This window comes from Dromaius novaehollandiae, chromosome 2, assembly GCF_036370855.1.
Source record: "Dromaius novaehollandiae isolate bDroNov1 chromosome 2, bDroNov1.hap1, whole genome shotgun sequence".
In the NCBI taxonomy this organism is placed as follows: domain Eukaryota; kingdom Metazoa; phylum Chordata; class Aves; order Casuariiformes; family Dromaiidae; genus Dromaius; species Dromaius novaehollandiae.
Genome location: NC_088099.1, coordinates 152,402,227 through 152,426,523, shown reverse-complemented (window position 1 = coordinate 152,426,523; position 24,297 = coordinate 152,402,227). Strand labels below are relative to the sequence as shown.

The window sequence follows — 24,297 nt, the reverse complement described above, 5'->3', positions numbered from 1 at the left end:
AAAATAGTCACATCCCTGTCCCTCAATTATTCATGAATAAAAATGTACATGTTATCTCAGTGAAACAATTGCATGGCTTCTTTTTAATGTATTATTATCAAACATACCTTGTTCTGGGTTATTGTGTTAACCATAGGGACATCAATTTTAACTCTATACGCAACTGATGTTTTAGATTCAGTTGAAGCAAAAGTGGTGATAGTGCTCTGACTTCAGAGTGGAGTAGGACAGTCATATTGCCTCTTGTTACTTGCTTGGGCGTGGAAAAATAAAAGAATATCTATGAATTGAGACTTTCAGAAGAATCTAACTAATATATAGAGACGATATGTAGGTTTATTGGAAAATCCCTTTGCAGATTGCTGTTTGCCTTTCTAGACTGCTTTCCATCAAAATAATTTTCCTTCTATAATTCAGCATTATTTGCTGCAAATTTTCACTTACGCTTAACCTGAATGACTCATGAATGAGCAAAAGTGTTACATGCTAAGCTCCATATCTGAAGCTGGAATTTTTCCTGGCACATAATCAAGGGCAATACAAGAGTTTTATTTATGTTTCACTTTTAGTGGAGAGGGAAAAAAAGAAAAGATATTCATGTTAGGTTTTCTTTGATTTTTAAGTTGGGGGAAATGGAAAGACAGACTGTTACATCTAAAAGCTTTGAGGCACCATAGGATGTGCATAATCAAAATGTGCTGACTTTTTTTCATAATTATATGCTCATCTGTTAAGGTTACAGCTGTTAGAAGTTTGGAGAAATGTAAAAATTTTCATCAGAGAAATATGAATATATAAAAATGCCAGGTTGTGTGCTATTTGTGGCAAGCATTTTGGAAAGAATTTCACCAAAATAACTTTATGTAAAGGGAAAATCCACATAGAATGCATTTATTTTCTCCTTAACTTATGCCTGTAGAAATATAAGAAAGGTCTAATATAGGCTTAAGAATATTATTTGGTTACATAATCTTTAGTTGAAATTTAAAAGGAAGGCTCTGAAGTGATCAATTTTCAGATAAAACAAAACTTTTTTTCTTTGCAGAAGGTATTCATTATTGTTAAGTTCATACACTTTAGTATCCAGTAATAATAAATTGTTAATAAAGTTATTAAATAATGATACATAAAGGAGAAGAAAAGTGATATAAAAGGTACCTGTTGCATGAAACTAATACAATCACCATAAATCTTCAAATCTTGATGATCGTATGGTATTTGTTGAAGAGAGGATGGATAAAAGTTTTACTTACAGAAACAGAATATAGCATATGACTTTATCGCAAGATACAGCGTGTAAAAAATAAAAAGCTAGTGACAGAGCACTTTTATAAAAGGGAGACAGTAATGACTAACAAGTTGCCCTTGCAGCAGCACTGGCTACCTTCTGTGCTGCATCGCTGCAGGAGTGAACTTTCTGATTTAAAATTTTAAAAGTTAATTTTTAAAAGTTAAATTCATGTATCTTCAACTATTAATTTGAGATTTAAGATAGACAGATGGATGGAGCTAGTGACAAATCAGAAGACGAAGATTTGTTTAACAAGGTTGAGAGAGAACATGAGTTGTTGGGAGGTGACGAGGATGGAGGAAATGAAAGGAAGCAGCAAAGGAGGTGTCAAAGTCCTGGACAGGCATCAATAAAGAAGAAAAAGCTCGCTTGGGCAAAGGGAGTTATATGTGGTAGGACCTGGAGGAAAGAGGTAAAATACATCAGGAAGATATACAGAGTGCGTATTTTGATGATCTGAGAAATATATTTATGTGCAAATTTTGAATAAATTCTGGTGTTTGTTTTCAATCACTGAAAAATAATTAAAAAAATGAAATTTCACTTTTTACTTTCATAGGTTTTCTCCTCACAGCCTTTAACCTTTTTTTCACCATTTATCTTGGAGCCTTCGCACTTCTGCTTGCTGAAGAATGTAGTCATTCTTGGACTCAGGTGGCCACCAGTGTATTTCTATTTTAAGGACTGAAGATGCCTTTAAGAGTACACTTAGGTACCTGTCAGACGACATTAGTGAAATACTACAACAAAAAATAATAACTTTTTCCATGTGTTCAGTTATATTTTCAGAAATTCTGATAGAGTCTTTTAGGCTTGTCATTGTGTTAGACAACTTCATTTTCTTTCCAGCTGCATGTAAGCAGAAAAATACATGAATTTATGAAAGATTAAAGAAGAATATAAATATCCAGTACGGAACCTTAAACTAATTAGTGCTGTACGTAATCAGATATAGAAGAGAATTCAGAGCATAGACAAGTTTTAAATCACTAAAAATATTGACCACATCCAAATTGTATTACAACACAAATGCAATTCAGTGACATTGTAGGCAGTAGCACGTACTTTTAATGACAACTGTAATAGACAGTGTCAGAAGATGTTGATAATTTTCGCGGCCCATTTTTTCTTTGTCTTCCTGCCTCCATTCCTGCTTCTTTTATTACATGGAGAAGAGATAGACATTACTGTCTGGACATTGAATTTTAGGAGATAGTAGATGGCAAAGACAATCATTAAGTTTAACACAACTGCCATCCTTTCTGGGTCTCATATGTGTCCTTTTTCTTTCTTTACACATATAAGAAGCTTTTGTCAGATGTACTGGATGGATGCAGAGCACAGAGGAAGCTGTCATCCCTATTCTAGTACTGTTATATCAAGGGGAAAGGTTGAAAGACACAAAATGTTCAGGTACCGAATGGGAGAGAATTATTAGACAGCAATAAAAATACTTCCAAAAGATTTTCATGCAAGCTTAATAATGGTAGCATTTTGGAGCCATCTCACTAAGGGGGCCCAGAGAATCTTGTTATTATCTGCATTTATCTCTGGTCTCCTGAAGAACAGGAGGACAGCAGATTAGTGTCTAGGAAGTGAGAGCTCGAAGGAGTATTGTAATACACTTGACACTACAGATAGATCAGGTTATACCTGCTCCTGGCTGCAGCTGTAGTTTAGGTTGATTCTCCAGATTAAGTCTGTAGTTGCAATAGAAAAGTTAATGGTAATTTTAAGTATGAATTATTCACTTCCTGATATTCCAGAGATTTGGAAAGGGGTTATGACGTCTGCCTTTTTATTGTTTTGAGTTGTGACCCAGCTTTTTTTGGAATGCCTGAATTACGCTGTTGTGCTCTGTGAGTAGTCATATTAATGTAATGACCTTGGTTTAGCCATCACTGCCATCACTGAAGAAGATTGAGCTCTGCATCAGTATTCTTATTCTCCAGAATAGCTGGTGAGAAGAAACAATGTTCAAATAACAAACAAAAACAACAATGAAAAAAATCCACAAAGACCTGAAGTCATTCTGCTGTGGAAATCTTAAAAACAAATAAAGTATTTTGCTAGAATTCATGATTACAAAATGTGAAAAATTCACTTTAGTCTCTTAATATAAAGTGACAGTCAAAGATGAAAATGACTACTGTTGTATTTCCAAGGTTACAGACTGCCTCTTACAAATTATTGGGTTTTTTTTTTCCATACTGAAAACATTGAATCAGTTTCTAGGGGAAAATCTATATAATAAATACTGAAGAAACATTCAGAAGCATAGAATTAGACTTCCATCAAATATCCTGTTTATACGAAATTACTGACAAATCTGTATTTTGTACACTTTCCTCAGGGAAAGATATTTAAATATTTGATAAAAAAATTGATTGTTGTGTTTCTGTTTATATGAAAACATAACACATTCACATTGCTTATAGCATCTGCAATTAAAAATATAAATATAAATAAATATAAATGAATATAAAAATATTTATAATATTAAAAGTGACTGCTGTTTTTTAAAATTATTTTCTTTTGAATAATTTTAATGAAATATAAAAAGAGCAAAAGCATTAATGTAAGGGAATTTAAAAAAGAAAGCTATATATCCCTTTAAGAAATACAGGCTTACCTACTTATGAAATTATTTAACATATATAAGGAAAACTGTTATATAAATACACATATCCTCTTTCTACATAATGAGTTGTACTACAGTGAGGTCTGATACAACCAAATAGATGAAGCTCTGTCAGTAAAGAATGTTTCCCTCTTCCCAAGATAGCTTTTTATCATTTTAACATAACAAAGAGAATAAAATTCTCCTGGCAAATGCCCAAGAAAATTTCAGTGTCTCATCTCTGTTAAATTTTACCTTAGCAGCAAGAAAAAATTGTAAGTTTAGAAGCCAAATTACTCTATTTAGCATGCAGAAAGAATAATTTGTTTACTTTCAATTAGTGACAAGTAACAATGTCAAATAGAAGATATATTTTCATAACTAGAAAAATATTTTAAGGTTTTTCTTTTTATTATTTACTTATTTTGATGTCAGTCATGAGCTATTAATAGACAACACCTAGAGCAGGAGCAGAAATATAGATTATTTTATATTCATCATAGTAACTTTGGTAATTTTAATTGAAATATGAATGATGAATAAAATCTCACAGCATTTCCTGAGGTTTTTCCTAAAAAAACCTAAACCGAGATTTTTTTCCCCCTTCACCTTCATTAGCTCTATTTTCAGAAGTTAATCCAAACGAGATGCTCTATATAAAGCATTATCAGAAGATCATTACTATTACAGCAGTGGGGAGTTTTTAGCCTTTCCCCCCACCAATGTAGCTTGACAGGAGGAAATACATGGACATTTTCAGAAACCTGTATGATTTTTAAAGTCAGTGTGGATAGAAGTTGGTGTGGTGATCAGTATATGCTGAAATGAATTTTCTTGAGGTGACTGCTGGCTTTTAAAATGTATCCTATATTATTTTGATTTCTATTTCAGAAAAGCTGGTTACAAAAACAAAGTAAAACTAAGAAACAAAAATTTAGCATGCAAAAGCATTTCTGTTAGACCGAATTCTTCTTGTACTTAAAAGTCGCAACTGGTTTCTCAGCTTTTTCCAAAGTATTCATATTGAATTCTGGGGCCTTACTCATTGTTAATGTGATTTACAAAGTTTCATGTGTATCTTTGGGGGCTCTGATTTTATTAGGTTTCTCACAATTGTGTTAGTTGCATAACTGAATGTAATTTTGGAAGATGCTTAGACATCACATCAATGAAAACTATGTAAAAACTAGGATAAAAAAGGATAGGTTACCTTTGATTAATTGGAGAACTCATTAGAGGAAATATGTCTTATCCAAACTTTTCTTCTTGGTTGATTCATGAGCATACTCCAGCCTCTTCATATTTCTTAAAGGTCTGAGTCCTCTCTCTTCAACTCAGTTGGACTACACTTACCCCTCATTTCTTAAGTCCTTCTTCTTTCTCACTTCTAAACACATTGATAAAACCAATCAATTGATAGTCTCTCCCTTCCCCGTATCTGCATTACATATGGTTCTGAGATTTTTCTTTGGACAATGTTTAGTCTGGTCCTCTGAGCTAAATGTTCCCATTACTCACGTGGTTTTAAGTTATCAAAAGGTCCTGTTATTAATTTAGACAGCTTTGTGCAAAAGGGGTTGGAACACATTTTTGGGGCTCTTAGAGTTGACCTTTCTGTGTTTTTCCTCTGAAAAGAGGCTAATTTGTCCATACCAAAACAGCTCTGCACATGTAAGGGTTACATGGATGGTTTTAACTAAAACACTAATGTAGACGCAACCTGTGAACCTCAGTTCACTGATCTTGTTTTTCTCAATCCTCTTTTTCTTTGTTCATACACAAGTTCCCATTCCAAGGTTTAATTGAGCTTTTGTGACACAGCCCATTACCTGCAACATGTGAGAAGACAGTTACCCAATAATTCCGTAGAGCAATGCTGTCAACAGGGTCAAAGTAGCAGATACAACCACCGGGGCAGTGCAGCCATGTCTGTTGACAGTGAAGAATACACAATGCATGAATCGGTGCTTGTGGAGAAGAACAGGGGACAGGTTAGGATCTGCCATTTAGCACCTCCAGTCAGTTCACACCTGAAGAAAACATGATAAAGAATGAAAATATATAAGAACAGCTTGTGAGGCGTATCTTTCTTGGTGAATGAAAGCACCAGTGAGGAGGATAGATAATCAAATTACAAGGTCTGAAGAGATATTAAAATTACTTACGTTATGTGTTTTGGTTTCCTCCAAATAATAATAATGGCGTGGATCAAGTAAGCCAGGAACTGAAATATATATATATATATTTACATATATGCAATTTACGTATTTGGAAGAGCAAGGTAGAGAAGTAGAGCTGGAAAGATATCTTCCATTCTTATATTTGAGAGGAACGTATATATACTTTGTAGTGGCTGTATCTTTACATTTCTATCAGATAAGGATAAACGATCTGTAATACTTACTTAAAAAAAAATGTCCCCAGTCAACTTTCAGCCACTGAAAAGTTTCCATTTCCTACGGCTGTGTATCCTCTGAAGCATAGCCTTTTTGCCAGCATTTTCTTCTTAAAACCTTTTTGAAAAATATACAAGCAAGTAGCTTTCTCTTCCTTTTCACTGTTTTTAAACAATTCTTTTTAACTGGTGATTTTTCAATTAAAAGTGAACCTATATCTTCAGTGATAATGAATTAATATTCCCTGAGTTAGCTATATATTTATCTTTGTTCTTTCGTCCTATATAATAATAATAACTAGACTTTCAAATGCGGTGGGGGATGTCTTCCCTTTAAATAATTACTCAGCCCTTTTAAGGAATTCTGCAGAGAATTTCACAGTTTGGGCCATGGATTTAAAAGGTACAAAAGACCTTAACCATTCATCTCAAACAGTTTTACCGTGGCTTGAACAGCTGACAAGGGGAGGATCTTCTGAAATTAGCAGGAGGAGCACCCAAGAAGCTATTTTTTCCAGGACTGTGACTGTCTGATTTCAATACTGTGATTTTCTACAGAAGATGTTGTATGCAAACAGGAGGATGTAGCAGAATATATCCTTATCAGAAATGCAAGCCCTGTAGAGAACAAAGGAATTCAAACATGAGCCTCAAATAATTCTTTCCTCCTCAGCTGAGGTCATCTTGACAGGTTAATTAACATTGTTGTTGAATAATAACCCAGATCTGTTTTTCTAAGAATATATTGATATGTAGATTTCTTTCAGTACTACACTGATGTTTGACATTATTGACAGCTAAAATAAGCATAGGCACGTTTTTGTCATTTAATGTAAAGATTCTGTATTCATTTATTCCTACCCTCACATGTCAGAGAGTGACCTTCATTCTGTGGAAATGCTGAAGTTTCAAAAGGTCCTGACACTAAGTTATTATGCACGTTCTCCTTTGCTGGGGCTGGATTATGTGTCAAGATAGATAATTTATTTGCTGCTCACATTTTAGTAATACCCTTCACTGATATTCTTTGGCTAATTTTGTTTCTTACTAAATAACACTTCACTGTGGTTAGCCTTCTCAAGCTTTGCTAGGGTGGAAATTGATAAGATTGTAGTACTTATTTTTCCCTTCATCTCTGCTACTCAGTAAAATTTCTACATTCAGTCTGTTTCTTTGTAGCATTCACTCATTTCCTTAACGAATGTGATGTCTTCTGATGCAGTGTTATAACTTACATGTTGCATTAAGACTTAGAGACCTCAACTGGACTCATAGCATTACTGTGTTAGGTCTTTTACATCCATATCGTAGAACAGCTGGAAATGCTCCCAGACTTTGACACAATGAGGAAATAAAGAAACTGGCAATGAACAAGGCTGTCCTTAAAACAGTCTAGAACAGACAAATCCTACCACAGAGGGAAGTTAACTTAGGTGCTATCAGGGTGTTGGAATATTTTTTTGCTGTAATAGTCATCTTAACCTAATTGTTGTAAATCACCGATTGGGAGTTTTTCTTATCATTTTCTAATTTTATTCCAGATTTCCTTTATCCACAACCCAGTTCTTAATGCAGTGGAGTAAAAAACTGTGCTTATATTTATTTAGGAATGTACCATGCAAGGTTTTTTTCTTGTCTCACTCCTTCATTCTGATAAAGGTAGATGAGAAGAATGATATTGATCTTACTGTCTGAACCTCTTCCCATATTCCCCACAAATCTTATACGATGTTTCTTTTTCATTTTCTGTTTTTTAATAGCATTCCAAGGTGATTAAAACAGTTGTATATTTTCATGTAATTCATCCCAGAGTCAGAAGATTACTTTAGGGATAAAGAAGCCATATTCCATTAGATAACAACAGTACTATTAACTCTGTTATGCATGATAAGTCAGTATTCAGTGTCTTATGGGTTGCTTAAACAGGAGTGGAAATTGGTAATAAAATCAGTACTTCTTAAATTTATTTGAAAAATACTTTTCCTCGGACACAACTGGAATCAAAAAAGCAGGAAACCACCTTGTTGCTCCATATCCGAACCCTGGTTTCTTCTCCCAGCAGTACTCCTAGCTTTTTCTCAGCAGTCCTTTGCTTTCTACTTCCTTATCTTTTTGCATCTGTTTTTAGTTTTCTGCTGTAGCTTTTCTGGCAAATCTTGATCATATTTACAGAAAGCTCTCTCAGTATGATACCCATTCTGCAGCATTTGCATTCAGTCCCCAGTGAAAACACTCCAGCTGCAGAGCTTACATCCTGACCAATTTTGTATCTGGCTTGCATTTTGGGGGATTATTTTAGCTATCTCATTGCAAAAGATAGATGCACCTTACAGTTATGTTGAATGAAGGGTAGTTACTACAAAAATTAGTTTTGTGATTTTGTTCAGTTTCATCATACCAAATCTCACAACTGAACTACTCCTCTTCCATAATGATTCAATTGGGAAAAGTATGGCACATTTCCCAAATAAGTTTTTTTTTTTTTTTTTAAATGATGTCCCTTTATAGCTTTGAATTATTTTGTGCAGTAGTGCAATTCTATATTGTTACTCCTTATGTATACCACAGTGACAAAACTGACATCAATTACATGGAAGATGGTACGTGCAATATGAGCAAGTGAGTGGAAAAGAGTTTTTGGGATACAGTTCTGAACTGAAATGAAGGAAGGAAGCTAATCTTTGATGCCTTTCCACAATAAATATCTCTTGTTATTCAGAAACAATGGCAGTTTCTTAGCAAAATGTAGCTATACAGGTGCAATATCTGTTTTTCTCAGTCTGCCAAAGAGCCAGCTGTAGTCTGAAAGCTTTGTCCACTTTCGACTATATATTTATATACACAAAAAAGTTTATATAAATATATATAGAAAGATGTATTTTTATACATGCATGGCTGCATATACATACACACACAAAGAAATGCATCAAAGGCTAAACTGAATGGCACTTCAAAGAATCATTTCAAGCTTTCTTAATAAGGGGGGGAAATATCTTTATCTGGCATAAATTCCTTAAGATAAGAGTTTAAAATGGAAGTTCTGAAAAGCAATTAATAGCAGAACTGACTGTAAAAACTGCAGGCATAAAAGTAATGGCTATGCACATGTTGTTAATATGAAACGAGCATCTTGGAATTTTTCACAGATATCTTAAGAAAAAAATGATAAAAGAATAATTCTACTAAAAGTTGTAAGAAAGCAATAAAAACCTTGTTTATAGGAGAAATAACAAATAGAATAAAATTGAATAGAAAATAAGTAAAATCACTCTTTCAGATCTGGGGGTTCTTTTTCTTCCTTTTCTCCTTTTTATCTTGGTATTGGAGAAGTAGCAATAGCTACTACTGCAAGTGAAAGGTCTTCATTTCCTTTGAGGGAGAACAGTTCTGTGGATGTGTGAAATCAAGTGGGAAAATAAAGCAAATAAACAAAAACCTTCTGGAAAATATTAATGAGCCTCTGACTTTATTGCAACTGAGGGAATTTATTCAGCTGCATAAATTAGAGTAAATTTCAGTGATGTTCTCCAAGGTTCTCTTATCAGGAACTGTGTATACCATTATGGACACTTTCTATGGCAGACACACTTAACTGCTCACCACGTGTACCTACATGACAGATGGTGTTTTGAAAATGAAACAAATAGGGCTGAACCCATCTGTTTTGGTTGTTTTGTTTTGTTTTGTTTTGGTTTTGTTTTGTTTTGCTTTGCTTTTTATGTCTCAGACAGACAAGACTTCTACTGGAAAGTGGAGTGAAACCTGGAGACAAAGCCTACAAATTCTAAATAGCTTTTATTTGTTTCTGAGATTGAGATGAACAATGTGTCACAGATGTCTGGCATATCCTGTTATTAAATGATATGTATTTTCCTTAAAACTGTCAAAATTAGTTGATACAGAGTTTTGAAATAACAGACCTACAGTTTTGTATCCTTCTTCTTACAAATGGGTTTCTATTTTATTTTTCTTCAATTTAGAAACTTTACACAGGAATAGAACTAGGCTCCACTATTTAGAAAATACATTCTTTTTTCCTAATAATGAATAGTTCACAATTAGTCCTGGAATACAGTTAATGTTCCAAAGATGTGATTGTTATAAACTGGGAGGATATAATCAAGACAGAGGGATTTTGAGTCAAAGCTAGCGTCCGAGAAGTTTATGACAGTGAGAGGAAGTATGCCAACAGGATGGGAATTTTAAGTGAGTTTAAGCTTTGTTGAGTTAGACATTACAGAAGACTTATGGGTGATTTACAGTGAATTTTGCACCTGTTGCAGCTGCATGTTCTTTGTGCTGTCCATGCATGGCTGCAGAAGCTGCAGTCTGATCTTGGTCACCTGGTGTGTTAAATTATCCCAGCTTTATTCCCTCAACTAAGGAAGTGGAGCTAGTCCTTTCTGGTGAGGTATTCTGCTGTAACACACCACTAAAATCTTAATTAAAGACCAGGTCAAGTATTGTAAATTTATCAGAAACCCTCTTGGGAAAGCTAGACTGTAATCATCCTTTGTATAACAGATGATGTCTTCTGTAGACAAACATTACACTGAAAGTTACTCCAAGTGGTAAGTTATCAATTGCTGAACTAATTAGATGCAATTAGAAAATGATTCTCTTGAGCATGGTCAGTACCACCACAACCTGTTTGGTTTCCCTTCTGATAGAAAGTGGATTTTTTTCCAGCTAAGTTTTCCCTACTCTGCTTGTTAACATACAAGTGTGATAGGATAGGCAACTTGGGCCCTTCGAGGCACATTGAACAAAGTCTACTACAGACTGAACAGATTATGAGTTTCCTGGAGAATCAAGAGGGACTCTGTGGAAAATTTTGTAAACATGTATTATACCACTTTCTTTTCCCAGAAAATAAAACATTTCAATATAACATGGATTTCAAGTATGCCTGGTCCTGATGTGATGCTGAGGGAAATGGGGTGGGAACACCGCAGTGGGGAATGTTCCCACGAACAGTAATAGATTTGGACTTCTGTTGCTCATATAGAAGTGGAATTGCACCCATCTGTTTAATCTATGCAAAGTTTCATACACTACTACACGTACATACATACTATATTATAAATTCTGATCGTTTTACCATGACTCATAGAATGAAGTACTATACAAGGCCCAAAATGCCAGAGGCAAGTTATAAGAAAATCTCAGATTTGCAATCCTTTTTTCTTTCCTACCAGAACTTTCTGGCCCTCAAAGAAAAGAAAGAACACCCTTAAAATTTACATGAGAACATTATAAAGACCTAAAAGTCTTTAAAAGTTCCAAAAGAAAAGAAGCAACAAACTATATTACTTCTAAATCTCCTTTCTGAGTTGCAACCCCATGCTTTTTGGGTCTGATTTTTTTTGGAGGAGGAGGAGGAGAGGGCAAAAGGGAAGCACAGGAGTCTTGGGTGGCTGGTAATATTTTATTCTCTAATGTACCAGGTGAAACTGCTCATATTCCTCACCTTCCTTCCTTGTTCTTGCAGTTGGTGCTTTATCATATATCATAGCCCCATGAGCTCATACATTCTCAGAGGATTTTCCATTACCAAATTATTTGTCCAAGTGCAGTGCCCAAGGACTCTCTAGAGCTTATTAAGAAATATACTAAAAAAAAGGCCCACAGTTCATTCTTCTTTCCATCTTTCCTCTAGATTAAATGTGTGTTTGTGACTCTCAGTCACTATACTGTACACGTACTTACACACTCATAGTGTATGAGTATTTACGCTCATAGTGTAAATAAAATATTTCTCATATTTTGAGCATACAGGGAAGGAGCTTATGCCAAGACAGCAGTGTTTTTTTAGTTACAGGACATTTGCCGATAGTCACACTGATTAGCTTTAGCCCACACATGCTAATCTTTGGGGGGTTCCTCCAAATGGGAGGGAACGAAAGCCCTGGAAGACAATCCAGAGAGTCAGGTTCCAGCACGAAATCATCCAAGTTAATTTTTTTCCACTATATGTCAGGATATATTTATAATGTCCTCAAGAATTTATATTTATAATAGATTTATATTTATGTGGCTTTACATTTCTATTTACCTATATTTATAATGACCTAATCGCCTACTGGGAACGAGACTATTTTACTAAGTTTAATTTTGGCCAAAATAGAACAGACAGAATTAGTATAGAATTTTGCAGAGCATTTTTTTTTTCTTGTAAAAAGATAACACTTATATTTTGGAAAGGAAACTTGATAACATAAATGGCATTTAATCTCTTTGTTTCACTGGGGTTTTTTTTCTGATTGTTTAGACGTGTAAATCTTACATATACAAATGCAGTACTGTATTTTTCTCCAAGGTAATATAAATAAACTCTTGAATGAAGTTAATAGAAGAAACTGGAAGCGGTTCAACATTTCAGTGTTTTAATTAAGGAGGTATAATTAAATTATGTCTGGCGTATTTACTCATTATTTTTGTTTGTTTTTATTATTTACTTTGAAAATTGTAGCTGGTCACTGTGGTATTCCAGAAATGATAGTCAACGGTCAAGTAATTGGAGAAAACTATGGATATAGGGACACAGTTGTATACCAGTGCAGTCCTGGTTTTCGGCTGATTGGTTCTTCGGTACGAATATGCCAGCAGGATCACAACTGGTCCGGTCAGCTTCCATCCTGTGTGCGTAAGTAAGCATGGCACCTCACACTAAATTATGCTACAGCAATAATTTGTCTGACAAGATGAGGCATGACTTTGGAGTTTGGCATTCATTTCTTAAAAAAAGTCATTTAAAGCAGATCTTTAAAGTCATATGGCCACCTGAAATCAATCGTGAAGTTTAATGTTGATGCTTAAAATTTCCACTGCATCTTTTGGCTACTAAATACTTGTTATTTATATATGAATATGAAACTTATTCAAAAAGTGATGGGACTTAGGTACCCAGGTGCTCAAATTTGACAATGGCTGTATGTCCCTTAGTTGTTTTGGAAGTACGTAATGTGCATTTACTTAAACCACTGCAATTAGTTAAGTAGATCGTCTTGAATTATACCTTCAAAACTGATGACTAAAATATTTACATCAAGAAAAAGACTTTTATTCTTTTTACAAAGATACTGTTACTTTATTTTTCAGTTTTGGTTTTGGATTTTGTTAATGAGACTCCTGTTATGTATTAACTAGATCAACATACCAATGAAATGCTATTATGTAATGACAGAAAATACTTTATTTGTTTTAGAAAAGTTTGAGTGTTCTCAATGGATTCTCAACTGAATTGCAACCATGTTTCAATAATTCCGGTTCAGTAATATCAGGGTTTTGAAACTGTATTAATCCACCTGCAAATAAATGTGCTATTTTTATAGCTACATTTTTGTAGCAGAAAACTTTGCCAAGTTTCTTTTAGAGTGATTATGATAAGATTATTGCATAAGGCAAGAAAGAAAACATATGTTTGTCAGACCTAATAAAATTAATTTAGGTAATTTAGAAAAATAATGTTCTAAAATGATAAAAATTTGGATAATTATAAAATTTATTCTGTGTCATTACACTTTTTTATTTTAAATTAGTGAGGAACATTTCCTTTGCTATCTACTGGCATTTCTTAAAGCATATGAGAAAAGATTTCTATATTATTTGAATTAATTTGGGGGAAAACAATTTGTGTTTGATTTTCCTTACTAATATTGCATCAGGTCTTTGAGGGCATCAAAAAGGAGCTTCTCCTTCTGTAGTCAGTTTTTGTATAAACATAAGAACAGTATCACAGTCAATAACATTTCATACATCCTCTCATAAATTTATAATTTCCACAAGCACTTTGTGCCTTAAAGATAAATCAGAATGGGCAGATAAGACTTATTAATAAGAAATAATTCCTGAGAAACTAACAGACTAAAATATTTCCTTCTGATTTCAGCCTGTATGAAAAAAAATCAAGTGCTTCCTCTTCTCCTCATTCTTCAGAAGTTTTTTTTTAATTTGCCTTGAATCATGCATAACAATTGTATTCAGTTTAAAAGTTATTTTATAATTTTTACTAAATGAGGTTCATTTAGAAAAAAGCATTTTTCATTTAAGTCTACTTTTGTCCCTGCCAGTATGTTTAGAAGATAAGTGCTTGAGTCTACAAAATGCTGAACATCTACAACATGTTCCTCACTTGTTACTCAGTTCAGAGGAGTGTGAATATTTTATAGAAAGCACTCCATAGCTTATAATATCAAACCTGCCATTATATAATCATTAACAATTATCCAGAATCATGAAAAGTGGTAACAGTGATAACAGCATGCTTCTATCTGTTTTCTTTTTCTTTGTTTTTTGGTATGCTAGCTGTTAGCTGTGGTCACCCTGGCAGTCCAATTTACGGAAGAACAAGCGGAAATGGTTTCAACTTCAATGATGTGGTGACATTCTCATGCAACACTGGGTATGTTATGCAAGGGCCAACCAAAGCCCAGTGCCAGGCTAACAGGCAGTGGAGCCACCCACCTCCCATATGCAAAGGTATGGATGCAAGTGCTTCCCAATTTCCGACTGAGTTGGAAAATTAAGGTTGGAAAATAAACTGAAGGCAAAGGGACACTGTCAAGACAAAACATGCATTGAAAGATCATAAGTCTTACTAACCAGTGTCAAATTACTCACGAAGCATGACTCATCTTTCATTAGGTCTGTTCTATGTGCAAAAGGCTGCTAGGATAACTCTTGCAGAAAAACTGCCTGAAGTGTTTGTAGTTTGTACAGATTTTTTTTTTATGTTCCGTTTATGTATATTTCTTAAGCAAAATACATTATCCAGAGATAATTAGAAAGCATCTTTAAATCCTGAAATAATGCTCTCTGTTTTTAGCCTATATAGTTCTAATAGGTGCATGAGAAAGTTCTTTTTCCCAACTTCATTTTTGTTGAGCTGACTGCTCAGCTTCACTTTTTAAATTATTATTATTGTTATTATTATTCTAATACATTAGCATAATCCATTTAGGCTGATTCTCAGCCCTTCTGGAAATTCAAATATTTAAGAGTCCTTCACTGAAAATAAAAGAGTAACTTGAAATTTTTTCTGTCTGAGTTTTCGTAAACCTTTTAGAAAGGTTTAATCATCTTTGTCTAAGTCTGTTGTTAAATGCTTTTAAAATGTTTAAAATTGTCCTCATTTAGAAAAATGTGCTTTTTCAGTAACCCTGCTTGAACACTTGCAGGAATTATATTGATTATTCTTCAGAAGTTTCATGACAGCTTCTGTGGATATTATCTGTACACAGTCTAAATCATTTTATGTATGTATAGTAATTTTATTTACTACCTTTTCCTTTCAATAGATGTCCTCCACTTTCCCTAACATTGCTTTGCCTTGAGCAATACTGGCAAATACTTTAGAATTTCATTTTGAAAGAAGCTATTTGTTGAAAAGATTTTTTTATTATTATTTGCAGTATAAAACATGTATTGTGTATGAATAAATTTCATCTTCGGTCCACCTGCTGTAACACCATGGTGTTCTAGTGTTGCACAATAATGTGTCAAACTGTCTGATATGCACTGGCCTCTAAGGATCAGGGGCTCAGCAAATATGTTGATGAGATTCTTTTTTTAATTTTACACAATCCTGAAAATTTATATTAGTTTTAGAACAGACTTTAAATAATAGAATGAACTTTGTGCAGAACATCATTACTGTTGTTCATAAGGTGCAACAAAATCAATTCTAATTATTATGATTTTGTTCTATTATGATTTTGTTTTGTTTATATTGAAGTGAAATTAAAAAGTAAAAAGAAGTTATCTTGTATATTTTTGAACTGCCTAAAGTGCAGTAAATATTATAGAGGAGGCTGCACACCTTTGTGAAGGCTCTATTTGCAATCATAAGATAAACTCAGCAATGCCCTTAATGTGAATATACTCAACAGGTCTGCTAAATAGTTTGCTTCCTGGACAGCTACAATAATTGCTGAAAACTATTGAAATGCTCAAAGCTACTTATGGTTTGTTTTAAGTATTCAATACATCAGATTGATGTTGAATTAATAAATAATTTTGATTTTAATTTAATGCTTAATAACCTGAAGATGAATGTTCAATTATTATGAAATTCCTATTAGCAAAACAGAAAATGAATTGAAATATAGTTCAGATTTTCCTTCAGGAGAAAAATAAAAACTTACTAAGTCTATCCATCCACTTAACTAAAAAGCTTGGTCTGTCACTGAATGTTAAAGAGGTCAAGCCCAAGCAGTAAATCAGTTCTAGCTGTGAAAAATGTATGTATCCTAGTCTTTAGATATCAGTATTTGAGAACTGCCAGGAAGAGCACACAAGCAGACTCCAACATTTGGCATGGTGAGTAGAGAGAAGCAGGTGAGCCATAAAACAACTGTATAGAGTAATGTAGATAGGAGAAGGTATCTTGGCTTGAATCTGGCAACAGCTTTATTTCTTTTTGAACTACAGAGCTTTCTATCACGTTTTGATATATGTATGTACACACTTGCATGCACATATGCGCACAGATACATACACACACAGATACACACACATGCATAAATGCATGCAACTGATTATAGGGATAGTCATTTTTACATGAGGTATAGTTTTCTAGGGTAACTTTGATTAGGCGATGACTAGAGAAGTCCATTGAAAAACTGGATGGAAAACTTACAAATTCTCCAAGACCCCACCAACAAAGAATGATACTCACCTTACCAGTCAGCTGCAAGTGGCAAAACAGTATCAGTCTTCAGTGTTTTGAAATGTATAAATACTACAGTAGTTGAGGACACAGAAAAGTCCAACAGTATTCTCAGCCCAACAAAGTATACCCATATTTTTAAGAGCAGATATCCATTTGTGGATACTTCCCTGTTCTAGCATCATAGTCTCTTTCTTACCTAGTTGACCATCTGTCTTTGAGCTCAAAACATCTGTCTCAGTCATGTGCTCAATTATCAAAATGGTAATATAGGAACATGAGGATGTTTGCATGGCTCTGTGGGTTTGACCAAAGGCTCATCTAGCCCCATAGCCTATTTCCAGCTGTGGGCAATAGTTTATGTCAAGGGAAGAGTAAACATACAGAAGCAGCATGTAGTGAATGACAACTTTTCCAGAGTTCTCTTCCAACCTCCAGCACTGGGTGCCTCAGAGATTTCCTTAACCACAGTTAGTGCCCTTTTGCTTGGACATCCTCTCTAGACCTTGATTCCATTAGTATGTCCAGTGACTTTTTGTGACAATGACTTTTAGAGCTTTATGACTTTCTGTGAAGAAACATTTCTTTATTTGGTCTGAATCTGGCATCTGCTGGTTTCATATGATCTTTCTAGTTCAGTATCATTATATACAAAATCAGGATAGCAGAGCATCAGAAGTTTTGCATACAATGCATAGGAGACTATGTAAAGACCATTCTAGTAGAATGTGTTTGTATGAGTCTAAAGTCTGTATCTTTTTTTCTTTTTAGTGGTCAATTGTTCTGATCCTGGAATTCCTGCAAATTCCATAAGGGAGAGTAAAATTGAACATGGAAATTTCACATATGGCACAGTGGTATTTTATGACTGTAATCCTGGATATTTTTTATTTGGCTCTTCTGTTTTAATTTGTCAACCAAATGGCCACTGGGACAAGCCTCTACCTGAATGCATTAGTAAGTAGATAATGTGTATTCTTCAGTAAAGAATATGAACTAAGTAATATTTTCCATCAGTCTCATGAGAGCAACTAGAATAATCATATTTATGCACGTTTTCATGTGTGTGATAATGATGGAAGGTCTCAAGAGCAGTCCAAGTAGTACAGCTATATTGTTCCTGATTGTAGCAAATACCAGGGAAACCTTGGGAAAATCAATAACCATAACACAAACATCTCGGAATGCCTCAGAAAAATGATCTCTGATAGTACTGTGTATCAGTAAAGGAGCAGTCTGGAGATGAAAACATATCCATTGAATCTGCCAATACGTGGCCTCCATTAGCTATTAAACATCTGCATAGTAAATCGTAATCACACTGAAACTCAAAGCTGCAGTAGCTGACGACTGGGATATGTCAATATAGTATTTTCCAAAGTTCTCTTGAGACAGTAGCAAGATCAGACTCACCCACTCACACCACAAGTGTCCCTGGGATCACACACATGAACCTCAGCTTACCACACTACTAAATGTACCTGAACATCATAGTCACATGCAACCTATCCACTAAGATGCCAGTGGATCAACAAATACAAGGATTCTTTTTTTTTTTTTTCTAGCTTCTTATAAACCACTTTCTAACCGCCATATAAATGTGTGCCACAGAAGTTTTGTAGGTTTTTAATCAGCTGGGATGCTTCATTTTCCCAGCCTTCTATAAGCTGTTGCACAAGATTTTGTTTTGGGATCAAGATTTCTCTCTGAGAATGGCTGAAAACATTGTTTTGTAAAGATTAAAGGGAAAATATGTGTTAAAGCTTCTTTATTCAGGAATCGTGGACAGACATTTTCAATCTTGTAGGTATTACTTCTTAATTTCAACTTATTAGTTTTCATCAATTGAGATTTCTCCAGTTCTGCTATTCTCTGTCAAAAAAAATCGGAATTCTTATTTCTTATAACTGTTAAAACATTTATTTCTGGAAGTGGCCCTTATCCCTGACAGGATTAATAGCTTGATTGCAATTCACAGTTAAACCTATAACAAAGATTCCAACTTTTTAACCTCAAATTATAAGATCCCATTACCATTTCAGAAAGCCAAACAGATATTAAATAACATACCTCCAAAGAGAAAGAAATCCTTAAGGTAAAGCTGCAAAGACTTTTTTTGTCTCTTTTTGTGATTGTCTCCCTTAGTCTTCACTCAGAATTGTTGGAAGTAGTTTAATAATACAGATTTCCCCATGTTTTAAACTGACCTTTGGGAATGAAAGTGCTATATGTACTTTTGAAAGGGCACCCTCGGGTTTGTGTCATTTATATAGGCAGGCCAATGAATTGTAACTGAGGCACTATCCGCATTTATTTCATAAACATAAAGCTTGTTAAAACCTATTCTGATGTAGCTGCTATAGATTGTCTACAAGAGCCCAAACAGCTTCTGCAAAGTTTTCCAAATTGTTTCTGTTTGGGACATCTGCAAAGCAGTCATTCAGTAGTCTGCACATTTTACCACTGTGAGAGCAATAGGAAAGCAGTGGAAAGCAGGCTAGATGTTTTTCTTTGACCTAGATTTTTGGGTTTTTTTTTTACCTAGCCGGATTTCAATCTCTTTGTAACTGGGCTCCAAGTACTTACCTTCTTTTGAAACACCAAGAGAGTGTTTCAAGAGGCACACAGTGGCAAAGAAAAAGCTATTCACCTGTAAAGTAACTGGATTCCTTTGAAATATGTTGTCCTACAACAAGATCTACTGCCTGAACTGCTGTAAAATCCTGTAAGAAGCAGAATTCAGTGGTTACTTGGGTCATAGCGCCCTTTCTACTTCCCCTTTGAATTAAAGACTTTCAGGAGCACATGCTACTTAAGCACGTGTTGCTAGATAATACTTTACATGCGAAGTGTGCGCAGAATGAAAGATCTGTCTGGACAATATACCTCAAAGAATTACAGTCACCATACCAGTTTTCTGTACTGCAAAGTATTCTCAATTTATTTTTGAGACATGTTCTTTGATCTGTTATTTCTAAACTACTGAGGTGTGAGTTCATACAATCCACACCTTCCAAGCTTGAAATACAAATAACGTAGACTAGGCTTTGCTGGTGAATGGGCCATCCTCTCAATAATTCTGTCACAGCACCTTTTCCTGACATTTCTTCCTGACAAAAGGAATGTGTCATATATAGCCATTCCCAGCTATCAGGTAGACTGGTAGGAATTGTTGACAACTATACAGATTAAAGAAAATTCACGGTGTACTTTTTAATTCAGCCCTCAAAAACTAGGGCATAACATTTGTACATTTATTTGGGCTTTGAAATAATAATGCTCTGATTTTACTGATACACCATCACATTTGACCTGAAAAGAATGGGAATTTACACTTTTTTTCTGTTTTTCCAGAATGTTATATATCTGATCCACTGTCAGTACTAGCTATATATTTGGTTACTGGAATTTTTCTGGGAAAGAGAAGTAGCCATTGAAGTGCCACACTAGAGAAAAGAATTGTTTGGATACCTTTCTCTCAGAATTTCTTTCTTTTTTTTTTTTCTTTTTTTTTTTTTGTAAGTGAGGTGTCAGTGTAACAGATATTGATTAATAATTCTTGTCTATAAAAACTGTAATGAAAAATACTACTTTGATGTGACATTTTGCATACTCTGAAAAGATTCATAATATTATTCTCTTTTCTTTTTCCCCTTCCTCTATGATTTGTTCATTAAATCTGTTTCAAGGTCCGTATCTTAATGTAAAACTATGTTTATACAGCTATAAAAAGCTACCATGCGGGTATGTGATGGAACAGCACTAGAGAGCATAACAAAAAGGCACAAAGGAAGAAATTGATAGAATTAAGAAGGAGAATGAATTAGCATTGACAAAGCGAGAAAAGAAGAAATCTGATCAATATTTCCTGTGAAATCTCCACCTGTAAACATGAATATACAATTAAATTTGGTGATCGTTTAAGAATGTTAAGGGAAACATTAAAAGGTGGTATAATTTTCTAGATCACTTATTAGGATTCCAGGACTTTTAAATGGAAATGTAGATGTAAGAGAAGAAAGTGTCTATAGGAAAGCACAAAACCGAATACTGTAAGGTATTCAGTATGAAATTAACTCTTCCTCTCTGACAATGTCTGAAAAGGGCAAAACAAGCAAGCAAAAAGAATGCAAGTGAATAAAAACACCTTGAAAAATTGTGAGCATTGTTCACAAGAAGATACACTTTCATTTCATTCGTCTACCTAGTCAGCATGCCTTCTCATTATTAATGTTCCAAGTTTGCTTTCTTTCAAATCATACATAATTAATAGTAGATTTTATTTATAAGTGCTTGTTTAAATAACAACATGCTAACAGCAGGTGCTCAGTTTGTAATGCTGACCATCCTGACTGTTAACCTGCAAAGTCTTTCAGTCCTATGAAATGGTCACAGGACTCAATGGCAGTAAGCAGGAATCAAAGCAAACGGATCACATACACGTTCCTAAATCCTTCATGGGACTGAGTCAGCAAGGTTCTGCATCTTGCAAGTTGAATCCCTAAGAAAACCTGTGTCACTGAACACAGATGTATCTATAGATCCAGTGTATCTATAAATGTAAAACTGTAAGACTGAGAAAAAAACATTAGAGAATAATGAATTATCACACATGACTTTGGTCATATGTTGTATTGTAAAACCAATGCGCCGTTGTATACGTAGTAAGTGCTAAGGAATTGAATGTATCTTCAACCCTGATCAAGCTACTAGTAGAGATAAAAAATTCCTGTTGAAAAAGTTATGGAAGAGGATGAAGCGTTGGTGCAAACTACATTGTATGATTTAGGGGACTGTAACTACCATTGTATTTACAACTATACATTGTAGTAAATACAGATCTCTTTCATGAAGAACACACACCACAAGACAGGGGTAAATGAAAAAGAATAAAACATGCAAGGCTAGACTGATTCTGTGAACAGAGTGAATTTGTCTTATGAATTTTAATCGTGTATTTTCAGAACTTTACATCTTTAGTTACCTTCTAAATCTATTCCTTGCTCTGAATTCTTAGGGCTTTTTGTGTATCGTTTTCACATGTGAGGGTATTCTCTTTCATAAGTTGTTGATGTGTAGTCTTGACCTTAAAGGAAAGACTAGCTACTACTTTTCAGTACTACAGGACAGAGCTTTCTTTGCCTTACATATATTGTCCATGTAGATAAGGTTCTCCATAAAGACACATAAGACCTTTTGTCTTTTTACATAACTCTTACTGAATAGCTGCCTGTTGGTCTAGCCAAGGTAGCTTCACTATTATTTTATAAAATTTTACAGTAGATAGGAGGCTGCTGAAATTATTTCAATGGCATTATCCTGATTGTTCATGAAGTTTCTATCTTTTAGCCTGTTTTTGTTCCTGAAAAAGTGACTGTTTTTGACCAATATCAGAATTTTCTGTGTTTAAGAGGCAACTAAAGGACACAAGATACCATGTTAAGTTTTCCAATTTTCTGTGCTAAGTTTAAGTACTTTATGACATTTAAGCCAGCTAGAAGAATTAGGTGTGTATAAACTAACTGTTGCGTGCTGTTCTGTGCAATCTGTAAGAGGAAATCACAGAAGTGGAAAAATTATGAGTACTAATATTAATCACAGTATGAAAATAACTAGTAATTACTGATGAAAAGGAACAGGGTGACAAACGAGTAGGGATCTTATCCTTGACCATTTATAAGATTGGGATCATGTAGGAATTCCCTGCAAAATCTGTGCAGTTAACATTGACTGAGGGTGCCTAGGAATAGGATTGGTTAAAAATATCTAAACAAGTATTTTATTCATTGACATACAAAATTTTAAGTAACCAAAATTTTAAGTTACCAAAACTTAAATCAGTATGGAATTAGTACATGAGCAGTTAGCAATAAAGCTGATAGCGAAATTTCATTATCCTTCTTCTAAACCTAGTGGGCTTCATAATCAATGATTTAGGACCAATGCATCAGAGATGCAAGTTTGGGTATTTTGTACAGCAGTGACTTTTGTATGTACTCTCTTCCTGAATTCTTTCTCTGAAGACTAGGTAGATCAGCACGTGTGCACATTCATGCCACAAGGCTCATCTGAGTGGAAATGTAAAAGTATATTTAACCACTTTTTGATATCAATATCTAGACATAAAGTATCTTTTTGAGGTCTACAAACACTTGCTTTACAGCTTTTGTTCCTTAATATATTTTGTGTTTCTAATCACGTACTTTAAACGCCTCCTCCAAGCCTTATAAAGGTCAACCTCTTCGCAAAGTTTATGTATGGAGTTGTTTGATCAGTAATAATAACCTTTTTTTATCTCCAATAATTATGCATTGTAGTGATTGACTGTGGCCATCCTGGCGTTCCTCCTAATGCGGTGCTGTCTGGAGATAAGTATACGTTTGGGTCTACTGTTCATTATACCTGCACAGGTAGACGATCACTGTTAGGGCAGTCATCTCGTACGTGTCAGTTAAATGGACACTGGAGTGGATCTCTTCCTCATTGCTCAGGTAATATTTTTGAATTACTGAGAGTGCCCTGAAATTGTTTTGAAATTATCTGGGTTTTGTGAGAAGGCCATTTTTTAAATTGGAAAATTTAAAGTAAAACCAAAATACTGTTTTAACAGAAGCAAAAAAAAAAAACCCTAGGAAATTAAAAATTCTGTTAACAAGAAAATCATTTGGGGAAGCTGAACTTTCACAATGACATTTAGCACAAATAGGAAATTTCACATTCGATGGAATGGGAAAGGAACTGGCTTGTTTTGAACATACTTTTTATGTTACTCATGGTAAGTGTATTAATTTCCATAGGGAAACCCTACATCATTATCTCCTCAAGATGATGGGTTCATTTTTTTAACTTGCAAAATAACTACTGACTTGAAACCATCTCAGTTATATCTTAAATGCATAATACATCCATCCTTTTAATAAGGCCCAGAGGGCTCCACATTATTTAAAGAGAGGATACTTGTTTTTGAGAGAAAAACAGATAATCATTTTAAGAGTATCCCTCACCAAAGTCAAGATATGTTTTCTGAACACCTCTAAGTTTAGGACTGTTCTGTTTCACAACTTTAGTTTGATTAAGTTAAACAACCGAGATCAAGTGAAAAATATAAACCCAAGTCACACAAATTTGGTGAGGGTTGGCCAAGTCTCATTTCTGGTCTTAAAATATGTTTATACAGGTTCTGATAGAAATTAATCATATTATCAGTTTTAATTCTTATAAATGTCTCGGAATTTTTTTTTTCTTGTCGTGTACTTTGAATTACATAGATTAAGAAATCCTTTTTTTTGAGCTTATTCAGACCTATAAAATTTAAAGTACTC

The 24,297-nt window shown here is 34.3% G+C and overlaps 1 protein-coding gene across 1 annotated transcript in view; it reads left to right on the top strand.

Annotated features, from left to right (window-relative positions):
• The window catches only part of CSMD3 (CUB and Sushi multiple domains 3), a 693,764-nt gene that overhangs the window by 620,420 nt on the left and 49,047 nt on the right, over positions 1–24,297 (top strand). The window contains exons 54-57 of the mRNA XM_026101199.2: positions 12,779–12,952; positions 14,614–14,787; positions 17,747–17,932; positions 23,293–23,466. Of these exons, the coding sequence (XP_025956984.2) occupies positions 12,779–12,952; positions 14,614–14,787; positions 17,747–17,932; positions 23,293–23,466 (708 nt within the window). The remainder of the gene's footprint in view (positions 1–12,778; positions 12,953–14,613; positions 14,788–17,746; positions 17,933–23,292; positions 23,467–24,297) is intronic.